General features: G+C 41.0%; 1 protein-coding gene across 4 annotated transcripts in view; it reads left to right on the top strand.

Moving 5' to 3' along the window:
- SPTBN2 (spectrin beta, non-erythrocytic 2) overlaps window positions 1–25,118 on the top strand; it is a 293,681-nt gene that overhangs the window by 39,107 nt on the left and 229,456 nt on the right. For all 4 annotated transcript variants that reach the window (XR_004540403.1, XM_033955666.1, XM_033955664.1 and 1 more), the window contains 2 exons: window positions 16,293–16,444; window positions 20,054–20,227. Coding sequence is in view for 3 of the 4 variants with exons in the window: in XM_033955666.1 (XP_033811557.1) it covers window positions 16,293–16,444; window positions 20,054–20,227 (326 nt within the window). In the remaining variant the exon portion in view is untranslated. The remainder of the gene's footprint in view (window positions 1–16,292; window positions 16,445–20,053; window positions 20,228–25,118) is intronic.

The following is a 25,118-nucleotide window of genomic DNA, read 5'->3' as shown; positions in this document are numbered from 1 at the left end:
GCCCATGGCCCGATACAGCGACATGATAACCTTCTCCGATCTGTTTGTGATCCCCCTTCTTAATCATTCCTAACATTCTGTTCACTCTTTTCGCCGCCGCACATTCTCTGTAAATAATACTGTCATTGTTCAGTCTCTTCTGCTCGCAACCTTGGAGTCATCTTTGATTCTGACCTCTTATTTTCTAGGTATATCCAACAAGCTGCTAAGATCTGTCGCTTCTATCTCTTCAATATCAGCAAAATTCGCCCCTTCCTCTCTGAGCACACTACCTGGACCCTTGTCCAAGCTCTTGTAACCTCATGCTTAGATTACTGCAATCTACTCCTAACTAGTATCCCTCAGTGTCGCCTCTCCCTCTTGCAATCTGTGCGTGACTCATCTTCTACCCCTCTCCTTAAGTCACCTCACTGGCTCCCTATCTGCCATCGTATACTGTTCAAGATCTTATTGCTGACGTACAAGTGTGTTCATTCTGCTGCCCCTCAATATCTCTCCTCGCTTCTCTCTCCTTATATACCTCCCAGAGAACTCCATTCCTTAGATAAGTCACTCTTAACGTTACCCTTCTCCTCCACTGCCAATTCTAGACTTCGTTGCTTTCACCTAGCTTCCCCTTATGCCTGGAATAAATTACCCGAGTTTGTCTATCTAGCCCCTTCCTTTCCCTTGTTTAAAAGCAGACTGAAAACCCACCTTTTTGATGTAGCTTTTAATCCTTAACCCTACTTCTTTGCCTTCCAACCCAGCCAGCTGATTAATCGTTCCCCTTAACTGTATCCATGATATCTTGTTTGTCTGTCTTGTCTGTTTAGATTGTAATCTCTTTTGAGCAGGGACTACTTTCTTACTCTTTGTGACTCTGTACAACAATGCGTACGTCTGCTAGCGCTATAAAAATAATTAATAGTAGTAGTAATAGATGATCCCAGCACAGACCCCTTGGGAACCCCACTATTTAATAAACTGCTATACAAGGGAAATACTTCAATCTCTCCCACTAATACTCCTTGCTGTTTGCCACTGCGTGTGCCTGGACAGTTTAAACAGAAGGGGAAAAATCCTCAGATTCACACCACCAGAGCAAATCTTTTGGCCGTGCTGAAGAGGGAAATAACTTCACTGGCTTAAAAAAAACCCCTTTGGTTGGATTCCCACTCTTGCTTAACAAGTGTAATCACTAACTTATACTGAATGCTTTCAAAATTTTAGCGGGAAAACACTTATCTTTATGTTTCTGCTTTTTGCTGCTGCTACCGCATTCTGTGCCGGGCTTATGCTGTTAAATCCTGCTGATTTACTCCTTGCCGATGAGGCACGCTGCCGTTTCACTCTCTGGCTGAGTCAGGGCAGGAAAATCTTAAAGCGTCTTCCACTTGCTTTATAGCAGTCACCAGGCAGCAGCAGTGATTTGCATTCATTGACTGCCACCAGTCAACATCCCTTCACTACATGGTAGCGAGGAGACTTGACTGGAGGACACTTTAAGTTAATGATTACACTTGTTAAGCAAGAGTGGGAATCCAACCAAAGTTTTTTTTAAGCAAGTGAAGTTATTTCCCTCTTCAGCACGACCAAAAGATTTGCTCTGGTGGTGTGCGGGGATCTGAGGATTTTTCCCTTCTGTTTAAACAGTCCGGGCACACGCAGTCTATTTTGAGAAAGCATACGAAATTGTTTAATGAATAGTGGAAAATAGCAAGGAGTATTGGTGGGAGAGATTGAACCCCAATATTTACCTTTCTCCATTGAGAATATGGACCATTTAAACCCACTCTCTGTTTTCTGTCTTTCAACCAGTTCTCAATCCATAATAGGACATTACCTCCTATCCCATGACTTTCTGATTTCCTCAGAAGTCTTTCATGAGGTACTTTGTCAAATGTCTTGAAAATACAAATACACAATATCAAACGGTTCACCTTTATCTATATGTTCATTCACCCCTTCAAAGAAATGCAGTAGATTGGTGAGGCAAGATTTCCCTTGACTAAAACCATGTTGGCTTTTTCTCATTAATCCATGCGTACATGTTCTTTATAATAGTCTCTGCCATTTTGCCTGGCATCAACATCAGACTCACCAGTCTATCATTTCTCAGGACATCTCTGGAATCTTTTTTAAAAACTGGCACTGTCATCTTGAAGTAGGAACACTGGATCACTTGTTGTCTTATTGTCCCTTGATACTCAATTTTTGGAAATCAATATGGGGAAAAATTAATATGGTACTCGAGGTCTTGATACCACTGTCTTATGATGTGGTCCTATTCGGGACATTGTTGAAAGCTAAGAATCCAATAGTTGTTTATAAAAGCAGACTTCTTCTGATTATGACAGGGGTGGCCATGCAAATGATAACTGGAAACTGGAAGAATTGGGACAGATTAAGTTTTTCGTTTTGGTGGGAAACATGTATTACAGATACGAAAAAATGAATGTGGAACAATTGGGTAATAATAATAAAAAATTTAAAATATGGGGTCCATTAGAGGTGTTTGTTAATAAAAGACTGGTTGATTGATTAACCTTTAATTCCTTGGTGATTTCTACACACATCCAGAGAGGGTGGGAGGGAGTAAAGTACTTTGTTTAAATATTTGTTTGAAGATAAGTGCTGTTATTTGCTCTATCTGATTGTACATTTTGTTTTGCGCTTGTATAAGTTCTGAAAATGAATAAAGATTTACAAAAAGAAAAAAACCTGGTTTCACATTGACCACCCTCCAGTCTTCCATACTATGCTGGTTTTTAAAGAAAAATTACATTAGGGATTTCTATTCCGCCATTACCTTGCGGTTCAAGGCAGATTACAAATGGAATGTCAGGACATTAGAAGTATTTAGGGAGTAGTTTGTACATTTCTTTGAGTTGCTAAGGATGACATCTGAATTGTCATGATATTAGAATTACATATGTAGTAGTTGTAGGTGATGCTTGGGACATTTCTGATTGTGTTAGTTCGGTTTTATGTGTTTTTTGAATAGAAGGGTTTTTATTTCTTTTTTGAAGGTTTTGTAGTCTGTGGTTGAGGTCAATAGGTTGTAGAGTTAGAGGTCGAGTGTTGCAGCTCGAGTGGCTAGGAGGTTGTTGTACAGTTTTTTCTTTTGATGGTTTTGGTTGGCGGGTGTGTGAATGATGTGTGGGTTCTCCTATGTCTGGTTGAGGTGGATTGAATTAGTCTATTGTTCCAATAGGCTGGGCTTTCTCTGTTTATTGCTTTGAATAGTAGGCAGTAAAATTTGAAGTGTATTATCGCTTGTATTGGGAGCCAATGTGAGTTGTGGTATGCCTCTGTGATGTGGTCGAATTTCTTCAGCGAGTAGACCGGTCTTAGGGCTGTGTTTTGTATTGTTTGTAGTTTCCAAGTTTCCAAGTTTATTAGTTTTTAATATCCCGACCATCACGTGAATATCTGGCCGGTTAACAATGTTTTGTATAGGCTAAAAATGTTATAAGATAAAGTGAACATGGATGACAAAGACTAGACAAACTGGATAGTGAGGAATGTGAGGGGAGTAGGGGAGAAGTTACAAAATTTAGTGAAAGAGGGGGGGAGGGGAAGGGGTAGAACGTGAGGGATAGGGTGGCATTGTTGGAGCAAGTATTTATTCGCAGTAAGAGGTAGAAAAAAGGAGAGAAAGAGACAAAAAAAAAAAGAAAGAAGATTTGAAAAGAGAAAAGAAGTGATCTAGGTTCAATTGAAAGCATCTTGAAATAAGAATGTCTTTAAGCCAGACTTGAATTTAGTTAGATTTTGTTCGTCCCGTAGAGATTGTGGAAGAGAATTCCATAGTGTGGGGGCAGTTACTGCGAAGTTGGTTTTTCTGGTGTAGTAAAATTCTTTTAAAGAAGGAATAAACAAGAGTTTTTGGTCGGTAGATCTTAATATACGAGGGGAACTTTGTGGAATTAGTAGTTTATCGAGGAATAATGGTTGATGGAAAAGTTTAATTTTAAAAGAGAGTAGGATGATTTTGTAGGTGATGCGATGATTGATGGGAAGCCAATGGGCCTCTTTAAGAAGGGGAGTGACATGTTCAAATTTACCTTTTTTATATATTAGTTTTATTGCGGAATTTTGTATTAATTGCAGTCGTCGTAGTTCTTTTTGAGGGAGTCCGTTAAGGAGGGAGTTACAGTAGTCTAATTGGGAGATGACTAGGGAATGGGTCAAGGTGTTGATTGAGTCAGTATTTAGGATAGGACAGAGTGATCGAATAATCCGAAGTTTAAAATAACAAATTTTAACGACCGAACTTATGTGGTCGTGAAAAGATAGTTGTTTTATCATGGTTGCTGTGTATGGGAGATACAGTATGTTGCAGTAGTCTATTAGACCTAGGATTAGGGATTACACCAAGAGTTGGAATTGTTTTCTGTCAAATAATTTTTTGACATACCTCAGGTTTCTTATGACTGCAAATGATTTTTTTTATTGTTTTGTTGATTTGTGGCTGCATTGTACAGCCTCTTGTCTATTAGCACTCCCAGTAGTTTTAAAGTGGTTTGGATGTGGTATGTTGTAGAGTTTATGACAAGGTTGTTTATGGTTGGGGTTTTGTTATTTTCGAGTAGGAAGAAATTTGTTTGGTCCAGATTTAGTTTTAGTTTGTGGTCTTTCATCCATGTTGCTATTGTTTCAAATGTTCTGTGTGTTGTCTGCCATGGATGATGCTGGTTGATTGAACAGAAGGAGAATGGTGATGTCCTCTGCATAGCTGTAGGAAGTTAGACCTTGTTTGTCTAGGTAGGAGCCGAGGGAGGCAATGTATAGGTTGAAGAATGTGGGAGAAAGAGGCGATCCTTGGGATACTCCGCAGGGGTTAGACCATGGCTCAGATTTTTCTTTGTTTGTTTTAACTCTGTATGTTCTGGATTGTAGGAATCCTTTCCAGTATCTGTAGAAGGATGTTATAGTCTATCAGGTCAAAGGCTGTGGAGAGATCTAGTTGGATAATTAGCATTTATTTTACCTGTGCTGAAGTGTTGTTTGGCGGTGTCCGTGAGTGAGCCTAGTAGAGTCTCTGTGCTGTGGTTGGTTCTGAAGCCTGATTGTGTTGGGTGGAGTGGGTTGTGGTTTTCTAGGTATGAGTTTAGGACTTTGGCTATGAGGGCTTCCATTAGTTTAACATAAAATGGTTTTGAGACTATGAGTCTGTAGTTGGATGGTTGGTCTATTTCTCCTTTGGGGTCTTTCAGGATTGGAGTGATGATGATTTCACTGAGGTCTTGTGGGAAAAGGCCGTCAGTGAGTAGGGCTTGTATCCATTGCAAGAGTAGGGTGCGAAATAGTGTACTGGAGGCTTTCAGTAGGTATGGGGGGGCAGTAGAGTTTGTTGCAATCTGACCATAGTATTGGTGAGAAGTGAGACCATGTTCTGTCTGCTTCAACTGCTTCTTCTTCTGTGGAGGGTGTTCCATTGAAGGTGGATCTTAAAGTTGCGATTTTGTCTTTGAACAATTTTGCTAAGAGTGTGGCTGTGGCTGGTTTAGTGACGATCGCTGACTTTAGTGCATCTGGGCCCCAGGAGTTTTCTTTTCACAAATTTTTGCTTCAGATTACAATAAGTGGTTATTAGAAGGCTAGCATTGATGGAGATGAGAATATCTGTTTCAGTAATTCATCTGCCTGGAGTAGTGGCTATACTGTAGGTCTTTTATGATTTTTCTCGGGTTTTACAGCTCTAGATTGTATGTCACTACAAGGGAGACTAAGGTTTACTTTTCTTTATACTTCAACTGCAGTAGGTTTTGCTTGGGTATTTTAAGGGAAGAGGATTCTTCTTGAAGATTATTGTAGCCTTTCTGTTTGTAAGATTCAGCCAGGATTTTCAAGTGTCTCTTGAGTTAGTGCATATACGTATGTTGATATTGTGTGACTTGTTAATGTAAGAAGCTCTGCATTTGCAAATTCTGTTCTAAGATACTTCTGGAACTTGAGACATCCTAACCAAGACATCTCAGACCCAATTTGTACCTCCTTTCTAAAAAGCTGTTCCATGAATCCATTGGCTAGTTTACCACAACCATTTTGAGTCGGTTCCTCCTTTGCTTGCAGCTTAAAAAAGAGAGCAATCTCTTGGATGAGGCAAAAAAAAAAAAAAAGAAGCCATGTACACAAATGTTTTGTGCACAAAATCTTGATGCACAGCTGTTCTTTTTTGTGTAACTTTTTTCTTGGGGGGAGATGGGGCAGGGAGAGGGGTTGCTTAGTTTCCTTCTAATCTTTTGATCTTGTAGCTCAGTTGGAACTGTACCTAGGGTCTGGTAACTTTCATTTATATAGTAGCTTAGTACTTGATAGCAGGAAAAGACTAGTTGGGCCTTTTTTGCATTTAGCTTACAATTTTCCAGTGGCAATTCAAGGCAAGTTACATCCACGTTAGAGTTACCATATTTCTGAAGTCAAAAAGAGAACACATGATTCAACCCTTCCCCCCAGCCCTACCCTGCCTCCAGCCCTACCCCACCTCCCAACCATCTCGCCCCATTCCCACCTTTTGCCAGTCTTGCCCCTGCCCTTCCTTACCTTTGTAATGATATGCTCATTGTAAATCACCTAGAACTACAATTTGTTCAAGGACCAGTAACAGCAATTCAGGATGTGCGCTGCTGAAGTATTTATCAGCTGAAATGCAGAATTTAGGACCCCCTTTTAGAAAGTCACAGTAGCAAGTACTGGCACGGCAAATGCAACCCAGCCTATAGGAATTGAATAGGCTGCATCACATTTGCCACACGGAAATTACTAACATGGCTTTGTAAAAAGAGGTCTTTAATCAAATACTTCAGCATCACTAGAAAAATACAAGTGTAGCCCTGGTCTCTCACCCCACCACATGGCAAAACAAAGGCCAACTCTTTAGGATTGAGGAGGTTTACCCACCCTGCATCAGGACTCACAAAAAGTTGAATTATACACAGTCACTCACAGTTCTTACACGAGCTTGGACACAGGCCAGGGCTTGATAACTCAGGTAGGCAGATTCTGGGATCTCATTTACCCCACTTGAACTCTTTACTCTCCCTTTCAAATGAAGGACCACTCAGTCCAAGGTGAAAGTGAAAACAACAAGAACATTTATTAAATTTGATTGCAGAACAGCCTTTTGCTATCAATATCAGTAATCAATAGAGATTTCAAAGTTCTTAGAGCAATAGTCACCTTCAATCCGTTTTCTTTTTGTCTCTACCCTCTTCTGAGATCCAGTGAGAAATACTTAGGGTTACCAGATTTTTCATGAAAAAATGAGGGCACATGGCCCTACCATGTTCTGCCCCAGCCCCGCCCATATTTTTGAAGGAAATTCACTTTTGAGCTCTTTCTATGTTGTTTCCACTATAGTAAAGTCAATACTATCAGGAGCTTTACCCAAAGGGCAAAGGCAAATCCCCAAGCATGGCAGAACACAATTATACCTGGCATATTTTTCCCTGGAAAATGAATCATTTCATAGCAAGCCTTGCCCAGAGCTGGTCCCCTCGTTTGAGTGGAAGAATTGGACAATGCAGATCCTGCTGCCACTTGAAAATCCTCAAGAATGGCATGCCACTTTGGGGATATTCACCTAGAAAGTGGGCGATGTGTCTTTTCTGTTCCCTTCCTCTTGCCATAACAATCAGTCAAGAGAACCAAGGTCACTCATGCAGGCAGAAATCAGAGAAGATGCCATCTTGGATCCCCCAATAATGCCTCTCTTAACCGATTAACTTGCTTTGAATATTGACCCCTAAATTATGGTTGCTGGTTATCTGAAATTTACACTTAGGCTAATGATTTAAAAAATCCCTGAGAGGGGCTTGCTAGAGGACCTGCAGAATGACAGTACAGCATGCTAGTGCATCTCAGCTACATGGTCAAAAGAGGACTCAAAACTCAAGAGCTCACTGACCGACTGGAAATGTGGAGGGGCATAATCAAAACATATGTCTAAGTCCAATTTGGATGTAGGGTGCTAGTCGCCTAAAGTCAGCAGGGCATAAATGTCCATTCTCAAAAACTACGTCTAAAGTATACATTTTAAAAAAAATTGTCCATCTGATCGTCCAGACCGCCACTACGTCTATCTTTATATCACATTCTCATCCAAATATTCGTCCAAGTCCCAAACACCCAGAACAAGACTTTTTGGACATGGGAAGGACCAGCAATGGGATGGACTGGCCACCCAGACATGGCAACAGAGCAGTGGGGTACCTTACAGGGCACTGCTGTGAACGTCACAAAAAGGTGGCTACATAAACATCTCAAATCATACAACCCAGCGGTATATGTCACAATCACAGAAAAATAGTATAAAATACCACTTATATGGAACAATATACATCAGTATTGTTAGCCCATTACAATTTAGGGCTTACTATACGGCCTAAATTGTACTATACGGCCTAAAGACTCCAACAGTGAAGACTACTAAATAACAAGATAAGTTTTGTGTTCTAGTTTTTCAAATTTTGATAATATGCACAGTATTTGCTGAAGATTTTTTGAAAAATTACTACATCTTCAGAATTGATTGGTGAAGGGTTTATATTAGCTCTAAGTTAAACACTATATATAAAAAAAGTACAAAAAAGTATTTATTGGTCAATGATTGGAGCAGGAGTATCACAACTACGCGGATCATCTCAGCTTGTGATTGAACTGCTGTGCGTAGGCTCCATCTCTGAGGCCGTATAGTAAGCCCTAAATTGTAATGGGCTAACAATACTGATGTGTATTGTTCCATATAAGTGGTATTTTATACTATTTTACATAAACATCTTACCAGAACTCCCATATAAGTAATGTTGAGCCCCCCCAAACACCCCCAAAACCTACTATACCCACCTATCTACAACCCCAATAGCCTTATGACTGCAAGTGCCACCTATATGGCAATACAGTAGGGTTTTAGGGTTTTTTGGTGGGCTTACATGTTCCACCATGAATGTAGTGGTTAGAGTGGCTTATGGGCCTGGGTCTCTCTCTCTCTCTCTGGTTCCCTAGCCCACCCCCCAGGCTACTTAAGAGACCTTTGTGCAGCTCTGCTAGGCTTTCCTATAGCAGGTGCTGATGTTCCGGAGATAGGTATTTACTTTTTTTATTCCTATTTTTATGGCATTGTGAGGGGGTCAGTGATCACTGGGGGAGTGTGTGTGGGGGAGGGGTCTGTACTTTGTGTCTGCAGTGGTTATCTGGTCACTTTGGATAACTTCTGGGCACTTACACATTGTGAATTAGGTGATCTAAAACCAGGTCTAAGTTCTGTCCAGGCAGCCTTGTAAAACTTTCGATTATAATATAATAAATTATAATATAATTTAATTTTAATAATTATCCCTACAGTATGACTATCGTCATCCTTTCTTCACTGCATTTCACTCTAGCTGGGTAGCAAGAAGGGCATGAGAAGAGTCCCATGAAGTGGGTAAAAGATAGGATACAGTTCATGATTCAAAAAGGATGAAAATGCATATAGGCTTTCTAAAATTTGCATCCAGTAAAACATGTGGAGGGGCATAATCGAAAGGGATGTCTAAGTCCGTTTTCGTCTAACTCGCAAGTAAAAACAGCCTAGGACACATTCACCCAAGGAGGACTGGAAAATAGCAAATGTCACACCCATTTTCAAGAAAGGTTCAAGGGGTGACCCAGGAAACTACAGGCCGGTGAGCTTGACCTCTGTCCCGGGAAAGATGATGGAAGCGCTGATTAGGACAGCATCTGTGAACACATCGAAAACAATGGACAGCTAAAGTCGAGTCAGCATGGCTTCTGCAAGGGTAGGTCATGCCTCAGAAACTTATTGTACTTCTTTGAGGGGGTAAACAGCCAGGTGGATAAAGGGGAATCCATAGACCGCTCCTGTTCAATATATTCTTTAACGACCTGGAGGCGAGAACAAAATGTGAGGTCATTAAATTTGCAGATGACACCAAACTATACAGCAGGGTTAAAACCACGGCAGACTGCAAAGATCTCCAAAAGGATCTGACAACACTGAAAGAGTGGGCCAAAAAGTGGCAAATGAGCTTCAACATAGGGAAATGCAAGGTCATGCATGTAGGGAAAAAGAACCCGATGTTCACTTACAAAATGGGGGGATCACTGCTAGGGGTAAGTAACCTTGAAAGAGACCTGGGAGTGATGGTAGACACAACATTGAAGGCGTCGGCACAGTGCGCCACAGCCTCAAGGAAAGCAAACAAAATGTTGGGTATCATTAAAAAGGGTATCACGACCAGGACGAAGGAAGTCATCCTGCCACTGTATCGTGCAATGGTGCGCCCGCATCTGGAATATTGTGTCCAATACTGGTCGCCGTACCTCAAGAAGGACATGGCAGTACTTGAGGGAGTCCAGAGAAGAGCAACTAAGCTGATAAAGGGTATGGAAAATCTCTCATATACTGACAGACTAAAAAAGTTGGGGCTGTTCTCCCTGGAGAAGCGGAGACTTAGAGGAGACATGATAGAAACCTTCAAGATCCTGAAGGGCATAGAAAAAGTAGACAGGGACAGATTTTTCAAATTATGGGGAACCACAAGTACAAGGGGGCACTCGGAGAAATTGAAAGGGGACAGGTTTAGAACAAACGCTAGGAAGTTCTTTTTCACCCAGAGGGTGGTGGATACATGGAACGCGCTTCCGGAGGCTGTGGTAGGCAGGAGCACGTTACAGGGCTTCAAAGAAGGTTTGGATAGGTTCCTAGAGGACAAAGGGATTGAGGGGTACAGATAGGAGTAGAGGTAGGTTATAGGGATAGGAATAGAGGTAGGTTATAAAAATAGTCAGGGACCACTGCTCAGGCAATAGGCCTGATGGGCCGCCGCGGGAGCGGACCGCTGGGCGAGATGGACCTCTGGTCTGCCTCAGCGGAGGCAACTTCTTATGTTCTTATGTTCTTGCAACCCAAAATCTCCAAGCTTTGCAGCCAATGGCAATATCCTCAAGCTGCCACTGCTTTCATGCATGCATGAATGCCAAGGGGGGGGGCAGGGAGGAGGGGCTTGGGGTTCCCTACTAGCTACAGCAGGGGAGATATTCATTTTGAGGGAGCCTAAGCTCAAAGTGAGAGGCCCAAAAAAGCAGTAATATTTACCCTGATTAAACGATCCTCCACGTGCGCTGCTGACAGCTGATTCAGCATCCCTGCTCTGATGGGTCTCACCTCTGAAGAGGCTCACCGTAGCTGTAATAGAAGTGAATGGGAAAACCAGGAGCATGCATCCCTGCTCATCAGAGTGGGGATGCGGAAGCCTGTGGCTGCTCCCACTGTCAGCAGTACACGTGGAGGATCACTCAGTCAGGGTAAGCATTACTGCTTTTTTGGGTTCCTCTCCACAGTGTCCTTTTAATGAAGGTTTATTATTAGAATGTACATCTTCTATATTAGTGTTTGCAAATTTGGGACCTGCTCAACCTTTTTTTATTGCTCATCGGCTAGTGTTAGTGTTTTGCGGCCCCAGAAAAATTTTTTTTTTTTAATGCGGCCCAGGGAAGCCAAAAGATTGGACACCCCTAATTTAGACCTATATCAGCCAACATACGAATCAAAATGTCATGATGGACCACATTGAAAGCAGCCGACAGATCAAATTGTAACAAAACTGCATATTTGTTTTGCAAATGTAGATTTTGAATCTTTGCAATGAATGATATTAAAAGAGTTTCTGTACTAAAGTTTGGACTAAATCCATGTTGAAATGGTGATAGAAAATTTTAAATAGTTGGAAAGTTGGCTAGAAATAATTGATTCCATCATTTTTGTCATTAAATGTAATGTAATTTATTTCTTATATACCGCTACATCCGTTAGGTTCTAAGCGGTTTGAAGAAAATATACATTAAGATTATAAATGAGAAGTAAGAAGGTACTTAAAAATTCCCTTACTGTCCCGAAGGCTCACAATCTAACTAAAGTACCTGGAAATTAATAAAGAAGAGAAAATAAAGATGGTTGAAAAAAGAATTCTATGTGAATTTATAGGATGGAAATTAAACTGACAGTGAAGAACTGTATGAAAAATACATATGGAATGCAGTTAGAGAGGGTAGGTTACAATCTATTTATGGTATTTGTTTAATTGGACGGTGTTAAGGTGGGTAATTTGGGGGAAGGTTATCTGAAGGTAGGTGAATCTTCTGGAGGTAAAGGTATATTCGCAATTGGGCGATAATGAGAAGAAACCGAAGGGTCTAGATCAGCATCTGCCAGCAGGGGCGTTAAGATTATATTACCCATTTTCAGTGAAAAATGACCACTACTAAGAAAGTGATTTAATAATGAGGTCAGCCAGGTAATAGCCTGCAAAGGTAGGAAGGAAAAGGATCCAAAGTGCAGCTGCACCTCTTCAGTTTTTCACATAATTTTAGAACTTGAAGTTCCGAAACAGGATCGAATACATTCCAGAAGCGATCCACAGGGGTTAATATAAGCCCATTAGAGCCTAAGAAGAAGTCATCAGGATTGAAAACTGGAAAAGTATCTCTAATAAGAGCAATTTTGCTGTTAAAAAATTTAGCTAATTCCTCGGCAGTTAGAATACAGTTTTGCTTCAGTTTTGTATTTACTGAAGATAATGAATGCCAAAGTTTTAAAAGAGTGCTACTTTGATTGTTTGATTTAGCTATCTTAATACCATAATAATTTTTTCTTGCATTTCTAATCTCCAGATTATATTTCTTGATATTAACTCTCCAGATCCTTTATCAGAATCTAATTTAGTTTTTTCCATTTCCGCTCCAATTTTCTACATTCCTGTTTTAATTCCCGATGATAAGCTGAATACCTCTCTCCTCGCTTATCTCCCCCTATGCTCCCCCCGTGATCTCCGCTCATCGGGCAAGCCCCTCTTATCTGTACCCTTTTCTTCCACTGCCACTGCCAATTCCAGATTCCATCCTTCTTTCTTGCGGCGCCGAATGCCTGGAACAGGCTTCCTGAATCAATATATAAGAACATAAGAATTGCCGCTGCAGGATCAGACTAGTGGTCCATTGTGCCCAGCAGACCGCTCCCGTGGCGGCCGTTAGGTCAAAGACCAGTGCCCTAATTGAGTCTTGCCTTACCTGCGTACATTCTAGTTCAGCAAGAACTTGTCTAACTTTGTCTTGAATCCCTGGATGGTGTTTTCCCTATAACAGCCTCCAGAAGAGCATTCCAGATTTCTACCACTCTCTGGGTGAAGAACTTCCTTATGTTTGTATGAAATCTATCCCCTTTTAACTTTAGAGAGTGCCCTCTCGTTCTCTCTACCTTGGAGAGGGTGAACAACCTGCCTTTATCTACTAAGTCTATTCCCTTCAGTATCTCGAATGTTTCTATCATGTCCCCTCTCAGTCTCCTCTTTTCAAGGGAGAAGAGGCCCAGCATCTCTAATCTCTCACTGTATGGCAACTCCTCCAGGCCCTTAACCATTTTAGTTGCTGCGTAGTACAATGTCCTTCTTCATGTATGGCAACCAGTGCTGGACGCAGTATTCTAGGTGAGGTACAGTATTCTAAATGGAGTACAGTATTCATGGCAAGGTACATCAGCATGATAACCTTCTCTGATACATTGTGCTCCATCCCTGGCAGTGTTCAAATCCAAGCTAAAGGCCCACTTTTTTGAAACTGCTTTCAACTCTTAACTCCCACTCACTGCTGTCAGATACCTATACCCACTATAATCTCCCCAAACCTGGTTGTAAGCTCTTCTGAGCAGGTACTCTCTATTGTGTGTTAGAATGTACAGCGCTGCGTACACCTTTCAGCGCTATAGAAATAATAAATAGTAGTAGTAGTAGCCTCGTAGATGTAGTAAAAAGAGGGAAATTGAGGGCTGGGTAGTACTAATGAAATCTAGACAGAGGCAGAAAAATAAATGGGAGAAACTGAAAGGAAAAGATCAGTGCTAGAGGTGGATATTATGGAGGAAGTGAAGAAGACAGCAGAAGAGAGAATGACAAAAGGACAGGAAACCCTGGCAAGACAGTTAAGAGAAGAGAGAGGAAGGCAGAAACTGGAGACTGAAATCAGCATGAACAGAAAAATTAAATGTCCAGACCACACAGGTAGAAGAAAGCATTTTAATTTAGGATAAAGTAGTGTCATAGTTGTGTTATTCCGCTCTAAAGGTTAATAGGTAAAAATTCAACATATGTAGATGAAAATTAAAAGGAACCATTAAGAAGTCAGACACTGCACACAATGCAATATGTCAGTTTTAAAAATTTACACTTACTATTAAATATGAATAAAAAATGAAAAATAAGGTGATGGCTTTCAGTTAGAGTAACTACATTTTTTAGAGAAACAATATGAGTCCTTTCCTGATGTGTTCAAAAGTGACCCTATTGTACCTTTACTGTTGACATGGATGTTGCCTTCCCCCCCACCCCCACTATAAAGAATTAAACTAAAGTTGTATTATGTGTGTGTGGTAGTAATGATGGAAAGATCACGAGAGGGGGAAGGGGCCCCCTTCTTTATTTCTGCCCTGGGCCCCACAATGTCTAAAACAGTTTTTATGATAGCTAAACCCCATGCAAAATAGCCAAGTGATGTTAGTGCAGGGGTGTCGAAGTCGGTCCTCGAGGGCCGCAATCCAGTCGGGTTTTCAAGATTTTCCCAATGAATATGCATGAGATCTATGTGCATGCACTGCTTTCAATGCATATTCATTGGGGAAATTCTGAAAACCCGACTGGATTGCGGCCCTCGAGGACCGACTTCGACACCTGTGTGTTAGTGCATCAATTGCTTGGCTATTTTACATGGGGTTTTAGCTAATTTGCATGGCCAGATCGGAAAATGAGCTATGGAAGGGAAAAACATGTGGTGGGTCATTTTGTGCATCGAGTCGGTAACAGCTTTAGACACCCCCCTCCCAAGCCTACCTATCATCCTTGGTAGCTCTGACCTCTAGTGGTACTAACTAATATTGCAGGATTATCACTAGAGGTTGCAGCAGTCATTTTCATACAAGAACAGTGAAGATCAGGAGTGAATGGGGTTCACTCCTGCCCCATGGTCCAGTAAACCACCAGGGATGATAGGTAGCCCTTGGGCAGGGCCTCTGGGACAAGGGCAGGAGGGGGTTTCTCAGGCTGATCAGTGGGATGGAAGAGAAGGGTGATGAGCATCAAGTCACCACTGACACTATGGAGGTTCTGGTTGATATTTGGTACTGGTACCCACATAGCTAACTGAGCAATGTTATGCGGTCCTATATGCCCAGTTTGCTATGTGGGCACCAGCATTGAATATTGGCAGCACTCACATAATTCTCGGTACCATCTCTACTTTCCCTCATGCAAAATTGTCATTTTTTAAAATAAGACATTAACTATTTTTTCTGCGGCCCTCCAAGCACCTACAAATCCAAAACGTGGCCCTGCAAAGGGTTTGAGTTTGAGACCACTGCTTTAGACCTATGCTTGTGAATAAGATACCATCACAGAAGTATCGGCTATGAATATTAGTAACAGTCCTTGCTGTGTCTGTGGCTCTCATACTGCTCTCTCTGACAAATGATTGTGATAGGAAACATTTTGGTGCATCTAGTATCTGTGTACAGTATTGTGAATGGCTGCATTTGTGACAGGTATCCATATTTGGAATGTGAGAATTTTTGGGATCAGCAGAAGATACAATATAACATAACATAACTTTACTCTTCTATACCGCCAACAATCAAACGACTTCGGTTTACACAGAAGAGAAACTGGACAATCAGCGAAGTACAAAGTATTAAGAATAAAAGTACATGTTATCTAAAGTATAGACAGTTTAAAATTATTGTTAAAAATAAAACTTCAGTTAAGAAATGAATTTATCAAATAGTAGTCTTAATCCCTTTTCGAAATGCGCTATAAGATTGCATGGTTCCGTTAATATAATTGTCCAACCAGGACTGTTGTTTACTTGCTTGGAATGCTAGCATCCTATCCAAAAAAGACCTGTATCTACAGCCAGTGATCCTAGGATAGGTAAATAAATTGCAATTCCCGGTTATCCTGGTAGGGTTGAATAGCACGAAATGAGATAACAGGTAGGTAGGGGCCAGTCCCCAAACCAACTTAAAACAAATACAAGAGAACTTAAATATTACTTGTGCTTCTACTGGCAACCAGTGCAGCATTCGATAATAAGGACTGACAAGATACATAAGAATATAAGCATTGCTATACTGGGACAGATTGAAGATTTATCAAGCACACTATCCTGTTGTATACTTATAATGAAGTAATTGTCCTAACCGTGCCATGCACCTTTTTACTGGCTGTTCTCTGATAGGAATCCCTTCTTCCCTTTCTCCTCAGATGAGCGTGAGGCTGTGCAGAAGAAGACTTTCACAAAATGGGTGAACTCTCACCTATCTCGGGTTACCTGCCGAATTACTGACCTCTACAATGACCTTCGAGATGGACGCATGCTAATTCGCCTATTGGAGGTGCTGTCTAATGAACAGCTGGTGAGTTGAATGTACTGGATGAGGTAACAAAGACCATTTAAAACTAACTGTATTTCATTCCACAAATATAAGTCTAGATGTGCACAAATTTTTAGCCAATAGAAATATCAAGCCAAAAGGCTTTTAAGACTTCTAAATAAGTGCTAATAAGATCCTTCAGTCAGTACTATAACTTTAAAATAGTTCATGATGGTCATGGCAGTTCACACATGCATGTACTATAACAAAATTCTTGTGCTTAAAACAATTATTTATTAGCTTTTAATTTGCATTTATACATGGGTTATGCTACTCAAAACAATCAATGAAAAATTATTAAATTGAGAAGGAAGATAAATCATACTATATTTTTGGAACAAAATTATACCATTTTTGGATTGTTCTATGACAAATCCTCCAAAAATGCTTAATCTCTGGGACCAGACGCACACTGGATGATTTAGCTCCTGTGAAAGAAAAATCTATAAGATCTAGAAAGGTTGACTCCTGGTTTACTGATGAACTGAGGAAAGAAAAACAAAAATATAGACAATTAGTCCCTGATTCTGTAAAGGATGCCTAAGTCCCGCCTAACTTTAGATGGGACTTAGGCATCCAAACAAAGTGGTTAATAAGCAATTTAAAGGTCTTAACAAGCGATAATTGGCACTTGGATGTCCAAAGGATATGGACGTTAATTCTTAGACGTGTCCACAATTTTGTGGACGCCCATTGAAAAAAGCTGCACCTGAGGAACTAGGCGTGAGCGTGGCATAGGAGAGGCTTCGATGTGGACATCTGTTGACTGATTTACATATCACTGAGCCCTAGTGTGTCCATCTAAAGCCTATATGGTAGGCGAATTAAAAACAGGTCTACTTTTGAGAGTGGTTTGGGCAGCAGATAGATGTGTTAGGTGGACGGGACATAGGTGGGCTTTGGACGTCTCCAGTGCATTTCGCTAAATTAGTCAATAAGGTTTTTATTTTTGCTTTATTAAGAACATAAGATTTGCCGCTGGTGGGTCAGACCAGTGGTCCATCGTGCCCAGCAGTCCGCTCACGTGGCGGCCCTTAGGTCAAAGACCAATGCCCTATTTGAGTCTAGCCTTACCTGCGTATGTTCTGTTCCAGCAGGAACTTATCCAACCTTTTCTTGAATCCCTGAAGGGTGCTTTCCCCTATAACAGCCTCTGGAAGAGCGTTCCAGATTTCTACCATACTTTGGGTGAAGAAGAACTTCCTTACGTTTCTACGGAATCTATTCCCTTTTAACTTTAGCGAGTGCCCTATCATTCTTTTCACCTTGGAGAGGGTGAACAATCTCTTTCTCTACTAAGTCGATTCCCTTCAATATCTTGAATGTTTTGATCATATCCCCTCTCAGTCTCCTCTTTTCAAGGGAGAAGAGGCCCAGTTTCTCTGGCCTCTCATTGTACGGCAACTCCTCCAGTCTCTTAACCATTTTTGTCGCTCTTCTCTGGACCCTTTAGAATAGATTATGTCCTTTATCATGTATGGCGACCAGTGTTGGATGCAATATTCCAGGTGGGGGCGTACCATGGCCCAGTACAATGGCATGATAACCTGTTTGTGATCCCCTTCTCAATCATTCCTAGCATTCTGTTCGCCCTTTTCGCCACCACCGCGCATTGTGTGGACGGTTTCATTGACTTGTCTACAAGTACTCCCAAGTCTCTTTCCTGGGGGCTCCCTCCAAGTGTAGCACCGGACATTCTGTATTCGTGCATATGATTTTTGTTACCGACATGCATCACCTTGCACATATCCACGTTGAACCTCATTTGTCATTTCACAGCCCATTTCTCAAGTGTGTTTATGTCTCGTTGCAGGTCTTTGCAATCCTTCTGTGTCCTCACTACTCTGAATAACTTTGTATCATCCGCAAATTTAATCACCTCACTTGTGCCAATTTCTAGGTCGTTTATAAATATGTTGAAGCACACAGGCCCAAATACCGAACCTTGCGGCACTCCACTCATAACGCTTTTCCAGTTCTAGTATTGTCCATTTACCTCCACTCTCTGTTTCTTATCCGCCAACCAGTTTTTAATCCATGTGAGTATATTACCCTTGATTCCATGGCTCACAATTTTTCAAAGTAGACATACATGCGGGACCTTGTCGAACGCCTTCCGAAAATCTAGATATACGATGCCGACTGAGTCACCCTTGTTTATCTGCCTATTTACTCTCTCAAAGAAGTGCAGTAAGTTTGTCAAGCAAGATCTTCCTTTGCTGAAGCCGTGCTGGCTGGTCCTCATCAGTTTGTGTCCGTCAAGGTGATCGATGATGCGGTCCCTTATCATCGCCTCTACCATCTTTCCTGGTACCGAAGTCAGACTCACTGGTCTGTAGTTTCCCGGATCTCCCCTCAAACATTTCTTGAAGAGCAGCGTAACATTCGCCACTTTCCAGTTTTCCGAAATCTTTCCTGATTTGATCGACAGATTGTCTATCTCCCTAGCATGCCCTAATGTTCCATTTACCCAATCAGTATCGGGATATTGGAAATCACACATTATTATTGTATTATCCAGTCTGTTAGCCTACCTAATTTCTGATAACATTTCAGAATCAGTCTATTCATCCTGGTCTGGCGGATTCAAGACCACTCTGACAAGACCTACCTCTAGTGAATCTACTATCACTAGTCTTTTTCCCTTTACACATGGAATTTCTACCCATAAGGATTCCAAGGTGTGTTTCTGCACCCATAGAATTTTCAGTCCATTCGATTCAAGTGATATAGTTTGTACCCCGGTATGACATTGTCCACCTGGTCTCAGAAATGCCTATTATATCTATCTTTTCATTTAGTGCAATATATTTTAACTCTCCCATCTTGTTTCTTAGGCTTCTGGCACTTGCATACAGACATTTCAAAGAATATTTATTATATCTATTTACAATTTGCTCAGCATTTTGCATGGATAATTTGTAATCTTTAAAATCAGCCTGCTCTGCATTTAAGAAAAACCTAATCTATCGTGGCTTTTATTGCAATCTCGCTAGCAGGATTCTTTGTCTTCCCTTTTATGATGATATCTTTTAAAGATACCTTGTTCCAAACCATGTGCTTTTGAGCAACTGTCAGCCTTCTCCCAGTTCATAGTTTAAAAGCTGCTCTATCTCCTTTTTAAATGTTGATGCCAGCAGCCTGATTCTACCCTGGTTAAGATGGAGCCCATCTTTGCAGAATAGGTTCCCCCTTCTCCAGTATGTCACCCAGTTCCTAAGAAATCTAAAACCCTCCTCCTTGTACCATTGCCTCATCCATGCATTGAGACACTGAAGCTCTGCCAGTCTCTTGGGTCCTGTGTGTGGAACAGGGAGCACTTCTGAAAATGTGGGCTTCTTCTAGAGCAAATAAAGATTTCTAATTTGTTTACATTTTTTGTGAATTGATATATCATTTCTGAGATTTTTATTATGTTTTGTAAATATTAAAAGAAATGTTTTAATAAAAAAAAAAAGCATTCAGCTTTTTCCCAGATGTGGGTGGAAGCAGCTTTTCAAAATCACTATTCTTGACATCTGTCCTCCCCCCAATCCCTCCCTCAGCATCATCTTCCCCCAAATGTTAATATGTCTATGCTTTTATCCATAGCCCAAGCCCACTAAAGGTCGGATGCGCATTCACTGCTTGGAGAATGTGGACAAGGCCCTGCAATTCCTGAAAGAGCAGAAGGTGCATCTGGAGAACATGGGGTCCCATGACATCGTGGATGGAAATCACCGGTTGACCCTTGGCCTTATCTGGACCATCATTCTGCGCTTTCAGGTAAGATGTGGGTTGGATGGGAAGTTGAAGAGCAGACTAGTTTGCCTTACTTTATCATCAGAAAAATCATAAATGGCATTTCCTATTTCATTCTCTACTTTGGATCCTGTTGTATACCATGGGGCTGATATTCATAGTAATTTAAGTGAGCCACAGAGGCTCTAGCCTGCTTAAATCACTTATGGCTGCCCAACCGCCGATATGTAGCGGCACTAAGCTGGGTAGTGTCGCTGAATATCAGCTCTTAGCTTATGTGGGCCCTGGATCAATATTGCCAGAGCCTGCATAAGCCCCAGGTCCTCCCCAGCACTGCCCCCTGGCCTGCCCATGATCAGACCACTTTTCTGGGGCTGCCCAGAAAAGTGGTCTGATCATGGGCAGGCCAGGGGGCAGTGCTGGGGAGGACCTGGGCTTATGCAGGTTTTGGCAATATTGATCTAGGGCCCACATAAGCTAAGCGGGTGAATTTAGGATAGCTGAAAAGCTGTCCTGAATTCAGCCACCTATCTTATGTGGGGCCCATCTGAATACTGGAACAGGGCACACATAAGGTGTGGCATCCCAAATTATATACAATATTCTAAATAAGGTCTCATCAGAGTCTTATACAGGGGCATCAATACCTCCTTTATCCTACTGGCCATTCCTCTTCCAAACTACCCATGCATTCTTCTTGCGTTTGCTGTCATCTTTTCAACTTGTTTGGCCACTTTAAGATCATCATATACTATACCCAAGTCCCACTCCTCTTGGACTACTGCAACATCCTCTGTCTACCATGCCCTGCAACCATGATAAAACAACTATAGACAGTCCAAAACACTGCACTCAGATTGATCTACTCGCTTAGTAAATTTGACCACATCACCACAGCCTACCTAGACTCACACTGGTTACCAATACAAGCACGAATTCAATTCAAATTATACTGTCTATTATGCAAAGCAATAAACGGCACAGCCCCATTTACCTAAACAACCGCCTGAACCAAAACCTCACAACTAAACAAAAAAGAACCCAGACCCCAGTTACTTACCCCCCCACTCAAAAGCACTCAGCGCAAGAAGATATTTGACAGCCTACTAGCGACGCAAGCAGCGAAACTTGACCATACCATCTCTAACTTGCTGATATTAACAAGCGACCTCAAATCTTTTCGAAAAGAAATCAAAACCTTGCTATTCAAAATATCTATCCAGATGTCTTAACTCTAACCCTGGTTTTACCCTCCGTGTATTTCCCCCTAACCTCTCCTCTTCTCCAGTTATTCTTTCTCTTCAAAGCCTCAAGCATGTCTACTGCTTCTCAAATTGTATATTCACTGTTTGTACAGCTCCCCAAATTGTAAACCTACTGGAATAGCCCAGTCATCTTTTCTGCATCCTAAACCCTAAATTGTAATTCTCCAATCTTCTTGTAATCCTCCTGGAAATGTCCAGCTGTTTCTTTTGTAATCCACCCAGAACTGCAAGATACGGGCGGAATAGAAGTCATTAATGTAATGTAAACTGCACCATTCCCTCAGGTTTTGCAGCCCAAATGCATGACTTTGCATTTCTTAGCATTAAATTTTAGCTGCTAAATTTCAGGCTATTTCTCAAGCTTCACTAGGTCCTTTCTCATGTTTTCCACACCATCAGGTGTGTCTACTCTACTGCAGATTTTGGTGTCATCAGCAATGACGCAAATCTTACAAGACAGACCTTCAGCAATATCGTTTACAAAAATGTTAAAAGAACAGGCCCAAGATCCAAACCTTGAGGCACACTACTTGTAACATCCCTTTCCTCAGAGCGATTTCCACTGACCACTACCCTCTGTAACCTTCCACTCAACCAGTTCCTGGCCTAGTCCCTCACTTTGGGGCCATCCTAAGGGCATTCAGTTTATTTATTAGACACCTGTGTGGAACTTTGTCAAAAGCTTTGCTAAATTCAAAATAGAGAGGCTAGAATGATTGCTGAAGTATCACGATATGAATAGATTTCTCCTGTATTGAAACAACTACACTGGTTGCCAGTCTCTTGTAGAACTGAATATAAAGTTTTGACAATATTTATCAAGTGGTTTATGGCGAGGCACCCTGGTATCTGACTCAAATTTTAAAGAAATAAATGCCAACTCAATCTTTGAGATCAGATACAGCAATTAAACTAATTTTTGAATCAGTGAATAATGTTCGTCACATGAAAACATGGTCTACAGCAGCGGTCTCAAACTCAAACCCTTTGCAGGGCCACATTTTGGATTTGTAGGTACTTGGAGGGCTGCAGAAAAAAATAGTTAATGTCTTATTAAAGAAATGACAACTTTGCATGATCCAAAATGTGGATTATCTGAAATTAGTTTATAGATCTTTCCTTAATTGCTTCTGATAATTTTAGCTATACACAGCAGAAAGCAGTGCAACATGCAGAAAGTGAAAAACTATCAAAGTATCAGCTGCAAGAGACAAGATTTTGGACCAACTATTTTGAGGCCCTCAGTATTATAAAGGATGATTGATTCTTTATGGAAAACTTGTGCCTTAAGTGTCCTCCAGCACCGGACACACGCACAAGCTGCACTGCCTCCAGTGGTTACCTTACGTTCAATTGTGAGGTGGAGTGGAGAGGACAATCGCGTACAGACGAAGGAAAGCACTTGCGTGAGGTTACAGCAGTGGGGCAGGTAATGTTCCAGGACACGACCGCTGGACACTTGAGGCACAGGTTTTCCATAGAGTCATTCTTTATAATACCAAGGGCCTCAAAATAGTACCTGGCGGGCCGCGAGTTTGAAACCACTGATCTACAGCTATTTCTGTTGCTGGTCCTCAGTTATGGAATGCTCTTCCAGGCTCTTTAAGGTCATATAGTAATATGAATCATTTAAAAAGTTGTTGAAAACACATTTATTGGTTGAAGCATTTTATTAGAATGAACATTTCTGGCAGTAGTCTTCCTCTGAATTTTACATTTGTCCTTTACTGTATAAAGGATTCGCTAACAGTTAAGGTCAGATTGGTAATCTGGGTTCTGTTAGGATTCCCAATTCCTGTGCTTCCCTGCTTGACTCTGTGATTGTAGAAACACATTCTTGGCTGTGGCCATGAGATCCATGCTCAGTTTGCCCCAAGCTGGACTATGAGGGAAAGTGCCTTTAGAGACAGAGACCACTCTCTGGGGTCCAGGGTCTGCTGGCTGAGAGTGAAGTTTCACCCCCGGGAACAGCATTCAAGCCTTCAAATGATGGGCCGTGCTTCTGCTGCCTCCCCTGTTTGTTACTTCCTTGCTTAAACAAGCACACTGGTTACCAATTCCTCAAAGAATCATATATAAAATTCTTTTTTTTGTTTTTTAAAATTTTGATGACTAAAGAACCACTTTATTTACCAAAATCTTTATTCTAATCACATCGGATGTTTAGATCTTAAAATCAGAATCAATTAGTGATTCCATCATAAAGGGAAGTGGTTCCTGAGCATATACGTAAGTCTTCATTTTTTGTTCGAGGTCCTACTCTTTGGAATTCTTTGCCAAAAAAATTAAGATAGTAGCTAATTTGGAACACTGCTTGCCCTGTATCGGTAGTATGGAATAGTGCTACAACTTGGGTTTTGGCCAGGTACTAGTGACCTGGATTGGCCACCGTGAGAACGGGCTACTGGGCTTGATGAACCATTGGTCTGACCCAGTAAGGCTATTCTTAGGTTCTTATGTTATGTTCTTAACAATTTAAACAGAACTTAAATCTTTTCTTTTTGAAAATGCTTACTAGTGAAATCTAAAGATACTAAACAGTGGATTGAGAAATCTGGAAGACAAATACACATAACCTTATATTTTAGCCTTTCCCATCTTTATCTTTTAAAAAGAATGTACTGTATTTCGGATGTTTACCTCAATCTCCAGAATTGTACACAATATTCTAAATTGGTGGTCTCAAAATTGTGGCCTGGGGGCCACATGCGGCCCACCAGGTACTATTTTGAGGCCCTCGGTATGTTTATCATAGTCACAAAAGTAAAATAAAACAGTTTCTTGATCATATGTCTCTTTAGCTATAAATGACAATATTATTATTAAGGCTTAGCCAAAAGGAAAGATTTATAAACTAGAAAGAGTTTTACCTCATGCAAAATTGTCATTTCTTTAATAAAACATTAACTCTTTTTTTCTGAGGCCCTCCAAGTACCTACAAATCCAAAATATGGCCCTGCAAAGGGTTTAAGTTTGAGACCACTGTTCTAAATGATGCCTCATCAGAGTCTTATACAGGGTTATCAATACCTCCTTTTTCCTACTGGCCATTCTTCTCCCTATGCACCCAAACATCCTTCTAGCTTTCACCTTCTCCTTTTCAATCTGTGTGGCCACCATAAGATCATCACATACTATCACATCCAAATCCCACTCCTCTTCTGTGCACAAAAGTTCTTCACCCCCTAAACTGTACTGCTTCCTCAGGTTTTTGTAGACCAAATGAATGACCTTGCAATTTCTTTGCATTAAATATTAGCTGCCAAATTTTAGACCATTCCTCAAGCTTGTTTTAAATCTACTACATAGTAACTTCATCACATGCCCCCTAGGTCCTAGTATTTTTGGAAAGAGTGAACAAGCGATTCACATCTACCCTTTCCACCCTCAGTTGCAGCACTCAATTCATATATCATATATACTTTATCTAATTCTACTATTATTCTTAAACAATTGTCTTAATTCCTATTCACAAAACGTTACTCAAACTCATATGACATTACATTATAAATATATAATGGAAAATTCTTCTTCCACTTTTCAAAACCATCCTACTGCATCTATCCCGGTAATTTGGGGAAATAGATCAACAAAATTAAAAAACAAATTAAATATTCCTCGCTACCCTGAACGTAGAGAAATTCCCTTAT

Source organism: Geotrypetes seraphini, chromosome 8 (assembly GCF_902459505.1).
Source record: "Geotrypetes seraphini chromosome 8, aGeoSer1.1, whole genome shotgun sequence".
Classification (NCBI taxonomy): Eukaryota; Metazoa; Chordata; class Amphibia; order Gymnophiona; family Dermophiidae; genus Geotrypetes; species Geotrypetes seraphini.
This window is presented reverse-complemented; position numbering and strand designations above follow the sequence as displayed.